Here is a 10,658-nt window from a genome sequence, read left to right on the forward strand (position 1 = left end):
CCCCTCTATTTTCTTTCCCCCTGCTACAAGACCACCCCTCCCTTTCTACCCAGAGACAAATCTAGTTTGTTAATGGAAGGGGGGGGGCTGCAGCAGTCAGAACAATATGGCCGCCACCGTCATGCCTGAGGGATCATTGGAGTGGTCTCCATGGCAACGGGAGGAGAGAGCAGCATCCTAATGTGCCCAGCTTCCTTTTCCTCCTCCGTGTGGCTCAGGCGCCTGGCAAGATGGGTCAGGTCAGCACCCCCCCAGGCACTGTGACTTCCAGACCCCTCCAGCAAGAGCCAGGCATGCTTGCTTTTCCTTCCCAAGTGCCCCCACCAAATTCCAGTCTTTCGGCTCCTGCCTCATTTTTGGGGGTGGTTGTTGGGAGCTGGAAAAGGCTGGGTGTCTCATCCATGCTTGACATATGTAGGTAAAAGGCCAGGCCTGTGGAACCTGAGGCATCAGTTTGGCTGGAGTAACTACTACCCTTCTCCCCATACCACCCTTTCAAATGTGGGTGTGAAGGGTGAAGCGGGGACAGGTACTGCTATGTGGATTGGCTCACTTGCTCAAGTCATCTGGGGCTATTTGCCCCACTGGTTCCTTCCCCCTTCCTAAATGATATGGGTTAAGGGCTGGTTGGCTGTTAGCAGGACGATCTTGAGCCAATTTCCGGCTCTACAACTCTCTCTAAAAATCAGCACCCCTTTTTTGGTTGTACACACTAGAATTCTCCCCCCCCCCTCCATGCAGGCTTTGGAGTGGGCCCACTGAGTTACAAGCCCCTGTGTTCATTCCTTCCCAGAATTAGGATAAGAGTGTGCTGACTTGAGACAGGGAGCCTGAATTCCTGAATCCTTTGGTTGGGGGAGGGGGGTGTTAGATTGCATATTATTTGGGCTCCTGTCTCAGCCTCTGAGGGGATTAATGGGTTGGAGAGAGTGGGAATCAGGACTCCTGGACCCAGTTTTGGGTTTTGGAAGGGAAGGGGAGTTGAGCACAAAAGATTGAATTCTGGGTCCTGACCACAACACTGAGGTGTTTCCCAGAGTATAGTGTCTCCTTCTCCTGTCACACTCCTTCAATCCAGAGTGTGGCGAACACATGAAGAGAGCCAGTTTGGTGTCGTGGTTAAGTGTGCGGACCAGTCTTCCCTCTAAGATGAGTTAGTGTGAGCTAGCTCACAGTTCTTTAGCCTCCGGCTTGCACATTTTCGTTTTACCTCAGGTAGGATGGCTCCAGAGCAAACTAATTTATCCAGTAGCCAAATCGCTCACTTTAATGCCACTAGCTCACAAAGTAGAATTTTCGCTTGCAAGAATCCACAGCTTAGAGGGAGCATTGGCACGGACTCTAATCTGGGAGAACCAGGTTTGATTCCCCACTCCTCCACTCGCAGCTGCTGGATGACCTTGGGCAAGCCATAGTTCTGTCAGAGGTGTTCTTGAAAAGAGCAGTTTCTGTCAGAGCTCTCTCAGGGTGTCTGTAGTGGGGAGGGGAAGGGAAAGGAGTTTGTAAACCACTCTGAGAATCCCAGTGAAGGGCGGGGTATAAATCCAATCTCCTCCTCCTCCTCCTCGTGTTAAGGCAGGCCAGGGTCTCCTCTAACAAGCAGTGGCTTTCCAGAGTCTCAGACAGAGGTCTTTCACATCACCTACTGCCTTTTAGTTGGAGGTTTTGTGGATTGAACCAGGGAGGACCTTCAACATGCTTAAGCTGAGCCTTGGCCCCACTCCTGAGAACCTTGTTAAGAATGTCAAGACTTTGGAATGTGAAATAGTACTTCTTACTTTGTACAGAATGGCCTTTTCCGGTCACCCAGAAACCTCTGCCAGCTCCTATACATCTGGTTTTAGGACTACTTTCTTCCAAGCCAGGAAGTAGGGCCAAGACCTCTTGGGTTTAATCACTGCTTTAAGGAAGGAGGGTAGGGCCAATTCCTAGCATGTTAAGGGACAATATATGTGATTTTTTTTTCTTCTGCTGCCGTTGTAATGCTTGGTTTTTACCCTGTTATCAGTTTCAAACCAGATGACATCTGACCCAACCTGTGGGTTTCCCTTGCTCCCCTTGTCCTTATCCCATTTCTTCCCACAGCTGGTTTGTAGAGATTTTTTGGCCGTCAATCGCAGTGACGGCACCATTGTAACTAGTGTGGGCTGCTGGGGCACGTTTCCCCCCCCTCCAACCAGGAGAAAGTGTTTCTTAGACATGACCTCACAGCCCCCCCACGTCATTGTCAGACCTTGCCTTGGCTTCTCTTTCAGCAGTACCTGCATGAACCTGGCCTCTTGCAAGACCTTCTTGCCCTTGCCTGACCTTTCCAGCCTCTCCCATTCTAGTAAAAACCAGGCAGTTGTAATCTTATGTTTTCTCTTCCCCCTTTACTGGCTTTGCAGCTTGTAATCTCTGCAGTTAATACTTGGAAACTGTAGCTGTTTCCATTCACCGGGCAGGTTAGAGGCGTGAGTGAGGAGAGAGAGTATTATTGATGGGTGGCTTTTGATGGCTCCTGTGGGTGGGATCAGGTAACCCCCACCCACCCTTTCTAATTTTGTTTGAACCGCTGATCAGATACCCACCATTCGTAAGGTACTATCCCCCTTTGACAATCTGTGTGGACAGGAAATACAAATTCTCAACAGAGGATAGAAATGCAATATCGCCCGTGAATCCACCGTGGTAAAACTGCTTTCTCACAGAACAGGAAGAGACCAGCCCCCTCTTGGAAGCAGGACAGGGAATGAGAAGAGCCCCTAGTTACAACCCCCGGCCGGTGTGCGGTTCCGTCTTCGCACAACAGCCTGTTCTGCTGCTTTCCCGTTGTGTGCAGCTTCAGACGTTTTGCTGCTCTTGTGTGTGTTTGTATAGGGAGCGTCTGAGAGTGGCGAGGGAACGCAGCCACTTTGGAGCTGAGGATGCTTGGCAGATTGATTGGCAGGGGGTTGGTTGAAATGTGTGTGCCTTTGAGGGGAGGAGGCGGAGTGAGAACCCCTCATTTCCATGAAATTGTGTGCTTGTCGGAAGCAGCTGCCAGCACAGGGTCTGAAGCTGATGCAGAGATGAAGGGTGGCAGAGGGGTGGCACGGAAGGAATAGCAATGCCCCCTCACTCGGCTCCTGTCCTCATCCTTAGGCAGCAGAGAAGGGGATGAGTGGTAATCCTTCCTCCTGGCGGCCCTCTGGCTCCACCTTTTCCACAGATCGAGCCCCCCGCCTCCCAGGCCGTTGGGGTTCCTGGTCTGCCTTGCAAGATTTGCAAGCCAGGAAGTCAGTAAAGTTCTCTAGCCTGAAAATGTTCCCCAAATAACGTTTCTATCTGTGCACACTGTGGAGTGAGTGTGCTCTGGGGGGGAGTAGTCTTCACCTAAAGGACACTGGGAGGGGCTATGGCTCAGTGGAAGAGCCTCTGCTTTGCGTGCAGAAGGTCCCAGGTTCAATCCCCAGCATCTCCAGTTTAAAGAACCAGGCAGCAGGTGATGTGAAAGACCTCTACCTGAGACCCTGGAGAGCCGCGACCAGTCTGAGTGGACGATACTGACTCTGATGGACCAAGGGTGTGATTCAGTATAAGGCAGCTTCCTGTGTGTTCATGTGGAAGGTCAATCCTGTGTTTGGACCATGGCTAAAGGAATGCTTATTGCAAGACAACTTTTCAAATCCCATGATTTAGAAGGACTGGATTCTAACACTTTGCAATGGAGAGATATGAATGGAGCAAAGTGTCTGTGGGTGAAATTTTGCTTAGGAACAAAAGCCCTAACAATTGAGGAGGTGTTTTTTCTCTCTCTTTTTCCAGACAAGGTAAATGCATGTTGGGGTTGGTACTCTGCTCCTCACTGAATAACGTGCTTGTAGGTGGAAGAAAGGACGGCTACTTGCAGTCAGGGTATTATATTATTATTCACAGCCTTTAACTCCACCCGTGCAAAGAAGACCACCACCATGTTTAGTTGCCTGCCTGCACGCACGTGCATTTGCCACTTCCCTGCTCGATCGCCTGGAGGGAAGGCTGAGTCACCTTAGGTGACCAGGTTTGGTGCTGTTGAGGAGGAGCTCTCTGTCTGAGTTGCAGTTGGGGGAAACCTGAGTGTTCCAGTTCATGCCTATGACAAAATGGGGGTGGGAGGAAGTGACTCTCCTCTGCCTTGATTGTGACTCCAGGGCCAGGGGTGGAGATTGGGGTGGGTGGGAATGAGAGTGACTGCAGATTGTAACACGGAATACAAGAATGTCATCCTCTGGTGTGTGCGTAGATGAGCCTGGTCTATCCTTCGTGCAGCTGGAAGCTCACAGTCTTCCCTCCTTGCCCAGAGTTCTGCCCCCTACGAACTTCTGCCCCAGGCAGCCTCTGGCTCTTCAGACTCGGTGCCTCCCTACCAGTGCTCCCTCTAAGCTGTGGAGTCTTGTGAGCAAAAATTCTGCTTTGTGAGCTACTGGCATTAGAGTTGTGAGCGAGCGACTTGGCTACTGCCTAAATTAGTTTGCTCTGGAGCCATCCTTCCTGAGCTGAGACAAAAATGTGTGATTTAGTTGTAGATTTTCTGGGTTGTGTGGCCGTGGTCTTGGCATTGTAGAACCTGACGTTTCTCCAGTAACTGTGACTGGCATCCTCAGAGGTATAACACAGAAAGATGGAGTACTCTCTGTGTCAAGGTGAGAAGATGGTAGGCAGGTAATTTATATCTACTCCAGAAGGTCGGGTAGGGCTGAGTCATTATCTTGTAGGAGTTCCCCAGGTTATGAACATGCTAATGGAGAAGCTTTCCTGAAGAGGTTCTTTTGTATATGGATTGTTTCCTGAGGAGGTTTCCTGTTTCCTGAGGAGGTTCTCCTGATGGCACTGGTATTTCTGGCCACTGTGTGATACAGAGTGTTGGACTAGATGGGCCTTTGGCCTGATCCAACATTGGCATCTCTTATATTCTTATGTTCTTATGTCGATTGGCTGTTGAAGTTCTAATCTTATCTGTAGTGCTATTGTGAGATGTAGAGCCTTTTGTGTTTTTCAGGACAGGAAACCATGCCCTATTTATTTTTAAACTCTCTTCTTTCCTGTTGAAATTGTGTTTATGTTTATGAATTTCAATGGCTTCCCTGTGTAATATGACATGGTAATTGGAAGTGTTGTCCAGCCTTTCAGTGTCTTGGAAAAATACTGTGTCCTGTTTGTGTTAGGCTATGTTCAGCCACTGCTGATTTTTCAGAGAGTACTCCATCTTTCTATGTTATACCTCTGAGGATGCCAGCCACAGTTACTGGCGAAACGTCAGGTTCTATAATGCCAAGACCACGGCCACACAACCTGGGAAATCTACAGCAACTAATGAACTCCGGCCATGAAAGCCTTTGACAACATATTAAAAATGTGTGAGCCGGAGGCTAAAAAACTGTGAACTAGCTCACGCTAAGTCAGCTTAGAGGGAACACTGCTCCCTACATTGGGGGGTGGGGGACAGCAGTAGCAGTGGTACTGGGCATTGATGTGGAGTTCCTCTTATCCCAAGGTTGTTACAAACGGAGTGGTGGGTGAGATGCTTTGGTCTTGGGGGAAATTGCATCCCGATTTCATTGACACCGAGGGTGGGTCTTTCCCCACCACTGACCTCCACCCCCAGTAGAGTGACAGAGTTTTTTTGGGGGGGCTGTCTGTCCCTGGTCTTGTTACCACTAACACTTTTTCTTCCTGGAGCAGCGTGCTCAATTCCGAGGCTCGCAGGCCGCAAACACAACACTCTCCCCTCAAGGCTGTTTGGTTTGTGTGTTTGTTTCTTCCATTTTTGTTGTTTTCGCCTGGGAAAAAAAAAGCATTTTCTCTCCCTGGGCGATGCAGCCATTTGCCCTAAATGCTTTTTTTTTTTTTAAACCCTAAAAGAAACCAGACTTTCTTTTTTTCCTGTCCCCCCTCTTGTTATTGCTTTGGTTCTGTCCGGGATTTTAAGTTTCTTCTCCTCTCCTTTCTGTTTGTTTCGGCATCCGACCCTCAACCCCCTTCCCTCTCTCTCTCTGCCGGGGGCCTGGATGTCTGTCACAAGTTAAAAAAAGCTTTTAAATTGTGGCAAAGAGGGGAAAAAAACCCTCCTTTTTTCCGTGCGTTTATATGACTCGTCTTTTTTCTTTCTTTCTTTTTTTCCTTTCCTTCCCCCTCAAGGTCCAGCTCACCTGACGTTAAACAGCCAAGGTATGGTTTTAAGTTTCTTTCAACAAACTGAGTTTTTAATTTCCTTCCTGTTCTCCTCCCCCCCAGTCTCTTCCCATCTCTCTCCTCCTCCATTTCTCTCTCCTTTACACTCTTGATTTCCCCCCTCCCCTCCGCTTCCGCCCATCTCATCCCACGTCGGTTTCTGACATTACCTAGATCTCTTGCTTATGCAGCTTAATAGTTCTTTTTATTTTGTTATTTTGTACATCAACGTTTATTAGAAAGGAAAAAGAGAGAGCATGTTTTGGAGAGAAAGGCAAAGAAAACTGTATTTCATCTCTGCGTCGCTGTGGAGCTTTGATGAACTGTGTGACTTATGCTGATGATCTGATTATTAATAGCCTTCTGCGGCTTGCTTCATTGATTGCGTTCCTGGGGGCTCATCCTGGGGCTGGCGCAAACTGGCATCGCCCGCCAAAGACATGAAGACATATCGGGCTGCTGGGCTGGCTTACGGTAGCCAGGAGTTGAGCTGCTTTGTTGGCCTACTGAAACTGGACAGGTGTTTTCTGCTATGGGTACCCCCTCCCCTGTCCCAGGTGGCAAGGAGAAGACCCTGGATTCCTCACCCAGCGTGATCCTAGGGTGTGCTTCCTTTATTTATCTAAACATTTATATGCAGCTTTTCTTCTGAGACGGGATCCAACGCCACTTACTAGGTGGGCGGAGCCACAAATAACAATAAACAAAGAACTAGCAAAAGAATAAGAATTCAGTTCACGCCAGGGCTGGTCTGGGATCTCTTGGCTAAACTCACTCCAAGGCAGAGGGCCAAAAGCGTCACGTCTCAGGCCTAGGGTTGCCAGCTCCAGGGGGGGAGAGACCAGGAAATTTGGGGGGTGGAGTGTGAGGTGGGTGGGGTTTGTGAAGGGAGGGACTTCAGCGGGGTATAATGCCATACAGTCCACCTTCAAAAGCAGCCATTTTCTCCAGGTGGGATTGCTAACCCCCAGGTGACACCCGGAGAGCTGCTATTACAGTTGGTCGCCAGACAACCGAGATCAGTTCCCCAGGAGAAAACGGCCACTTTGGAGGGTGGTCTGTATGGTATTCTACCATGCTGAGTTTCCTCCCTAAGCCCCGACCTCCCCAAGCTCCACCCCCAAAACCTCCAGGTACGTCCAAACCCACCCTGTCTCCAGGTGAACTGAACTCTGTCACCTGGAGATCAGTTGCAATCCTGGGTGAGATCCAGCCAGCATGTGAAGGGTGGCTAGGCAACCCTACTCAGGCCCAACATCTAAAACAGGAAGGGAGACAAATGCTCGGCCTTGGTCTTCTACAGCCGGCAACCCTGTTCCCACAATCCCACCTCCTTGCTTCCTCCAAAGTGAGCAAATGGAAGGTCTTCAAGGCTAGGGTTGGGTACTTTTATTTTTAGGTGGCTTTCCTTTTAGATTCAGTTTGAAATTTCATTCTATAGGCAACAGTAGACTGCTGTGGCTTCATACCCACGTAGGCTGCAGTTCGGTGTGGTTCCCAGGGATGCTTTGGTAGGGACTAAATGCTTACACTTCTTCGAGAGGAAAATAACTGGTTGCCCCATGTTCTAGTGTTATGGGAAGGTGGGAAAACAGCTGGCTTGGATAAGTCCACTGTAGACAACTCTCGTTCTGCCCAGGAACAGAACAGTAGTAGGTATATATTCAGCAGTCCACTGGTTACGCAGTGCCTGTGTTTATGTGCCCGTTATTGGCTCAATAATGCCTAGGGGATCTACTCATCCAAAATAGTCCAGCTGTTTCCCAAGGAGATAATTCCAGTTCGGTCATTTAGAAGAAGAAGAAGAGGATGAGATTGAATTTAGACCCTGCCCTTCACTACGCGAAGGAGTCTCAGAGTGGCTTACAATCCCTTTCCCTTCCCCTCCCCACAACAGGCACCCTGTGAGGTAGGTGGGGCTGAGAGAGCTCTCTCGAGAACTGCCCTTGAGAGAACAGCTCTGAAAGAACTTATGACTGACCCAAGGTCACACCAGCAGCTGCATGTGGAGGAGTGGGGAATCAAACTCTGTTCTCCCAAATTAGAGTCCATTCTCCTAACCACTACACCAAACTGGCTCTCCTTTAGGAAGAGGAAACCACCCCTCACTACCCCCATGGGCAACTGCTGAAAATTCCATCCCCTCCCTGCATCAAATGCCAGGCCAGGTAGAAAAGTCCATGAAAGGTGCTGCAGTTTAGGCCGCTGTCCAGGGAGTAGAAATGAACAGTTGTGGGACAGTCCCCATTTCTGTCGAGGGTCTAACTATACAAAACACTGTCTTCAGATCCGATTCAGGTCCTCCAAGGGGACTGTCAGTTAAATGTTCCCCAAACCCCTGGTGGATTGCTTGAGTCTCCAGGGCATTCTTCACACTCCAAGAAACTGAAGCTGGGCTGGTGGCCAGGACTGCCCCTCCCAGTCCTCTAATCCTCCAGTTATAAATTCTTTTCTCTGTGATGAATGGCATCAACATGCATAGCCTAACCTACCCCACAGGGTTGTTGTGAGGATCAAATGGAGGAGAGAAGAGCACCTTGGGTCCCCATTAGGGAGAAAGGTGGGATAGCTATGCTAGGGCCAGGGATTCCAGTTACAGCAGGGCGGGGAAGATATGATGGTGGGTCAAGGTGGTGTAGGGGAAGGAGACGGAGATGCTGAAATGCTCAGTCTCCTTCCTACCTTCATCCCATCCTGAGAGATGCTGGTTGTGGGCTAGGAGGAAACACCCTTCTCCGACACTGGTATTGTGCAATGCCAGGTCTTTTAATAATAAGACCTCTGTCCTCCAGAATTATCTGTTGGAACAAAACATAGACCTGGCATGTGTGACCAAGACTTGGGTGAGAGAGGGTGAGACTGTTGCCCTGAACCAACTCACTCCCCCAGGTTTCTCAGTCCTTCACCAGTCCCTGACTAATGAGGGGGGGGGGAGCATAGCGCTGCTCATTTGGGAGGTTTTCTCCATGACAAAAATTGCCAGCATTGAATGTGTTGGCCTAGTGTGGGAAGCCAAGGAGAGTTTGGCTATCTGGCCGGTGTACTGACGGCCTAATGTACCAGCAAATATCCTGCCTGGCCTACTAGAGGCTGTGTCTGGCTGGGCGTTGGAGTACCCCAGGCTTCTAGTCCTGGGGGGACCTCAACGTCCATGCCGATGGTCCGGCCTCCTCTCAGGCCTAGTATCATCCATGGTGGCGCTGGGACTTTCCCAATTTGTCTCGGCTCCCATACACCAAGCGGGCTACACATTTGAACTTATTTTTGCCATGGGGGTTGGAGTGGATCTGGAATCTGCTGAGGCAGTACCATGGTCAGATCACCTCGCCCCGAAGGCCCATCTGAGTAGCCTAAACCCTCCCTGTTTAGGCAGCGAGCGGATTTATGCTTGCCCGTGGAGTCAAGTGGACCCTAGTGGGTTCTAGGAAGCTCTGAGGGGCTCATTGCCCCCTGTCGTCTTGTTAGATGAGCTTGTGGAGAGCTGGCATAGCCAACTCTCTGATGCCATGGACAAAATTGCTTCCGGCCATCCTCTCTGCCCTCATTCCAAACTAGCTCTCTGGTATACCCTGGAGCTACGGAGGATGAAACAAGGGCTGAGACGACTAGATTGAGTGTGGCGGGGTGCCCATGACGAAGCTTCAAGAGCATCTTATAGCTAAGAAAGCTTTTTATGCGACCTCCATTGCATCTGCTAGCTCTTGCCCAGCCCCACTGTTTAGAACAATTTGATCTCTAACTTCTTTGCCCCAAGGCAAACCAAACGAAAAGGACTTGGCTATAGGCTGTGAGGCATTTGCGAGCTTTTTTGGAGGACCTCTCAGCTACAACTGATACAGTCAGGGCCGGCCCGAGGTTTTTTTGCGCTCTAGGCAGGGCTACCTTCTGGCGCGCGCCCAATTACGGGGTTGCCAACCTCCCAGAGCGTGCCCCAGAGAGCCCTTCTCTCCGCCACTCACTGAAGCGGGAGGAGGTGCTCCCCGGACAAAGGGGGCAGAGAGCCCTTTCAGACGAGTCAGGCTGCCAGGCTCACCTCCCCGCCCCAGCAAAAGAGCCAGAGCCAGACAAGGCCGGCCGCCTCCCCTGCGCAAATCTGCCAGATGCCCCAGACGTCCCACACCCCCGCCTCTACAGGTTGTGTTCCCCCCACCACCCGACCGGACCGGACCTCCACTCTTGCCTGCGAGAGGCCCACCGCAGCAGCACCCCCACCCCCCAATGGCGCCAGCAGCCTCAAGAGACTCTGAGAGAAATGTGGCTGCGAGGCGCGTTGAGGCCGGGGGTTGCACGTGTGAAAAAGCAGAAGCAGCAGGAGGGCTCACCGGCGCCAGCAGCTCTCTTGCAGGCAGGCTCGGTGCAGCCATCTGCGGCCGCAGCGGGCGCAGACAGTTGCTAGGGCGCAGTGGGGGGGGGAGGGATGTCCAGAGCAGGGCAGAGGGATTAGGTGGAACCCCCCCCCCCCCGAGAAAGCGAAGGGTCACCCCTAC

The 10,658-nt window shown here is 50.8% G+C and overlaps 1 protein-coding gene across 1 annotated transcript in view; it reads left to right on the forward strand.

Annotated features, from left to right (window-relative positions):
• Window positions 1-10,658, forward strand: part of NRXN2 (neurexin 2) — a 419,710-nt gene that overhangs the window by 54,576 nt on the left and 354,476 nt on the right. Inside the window, exon 3 of the mRNA XM_015423902.1 lies at window positions 6,139-6,168. Within this exon, the coding sequence (XP_015279388.1) occupies window positions 6,139-6,168 (30 nt within the window). The remainder of the gene's footprint in view (window positions 1-6,138; window positions 6,169-10,658) is intronic.

Source organism: Gekko japonicus, unplaced genomic scaffold (assembly GCF_001447785.1).
Source record: "Gekko japonicus isolate JY-2015 unplaced genomic scaffold, Gekko_japonicus_V1.1 scaffold313, whole genome shotgun sequence".
Classification (NCBI taxonomy): Eukaryota; Metazoa; Chordata; class Lepidosauria; order Squamata; family Gekkonidae; genus Gekko; species Gekko japonicus.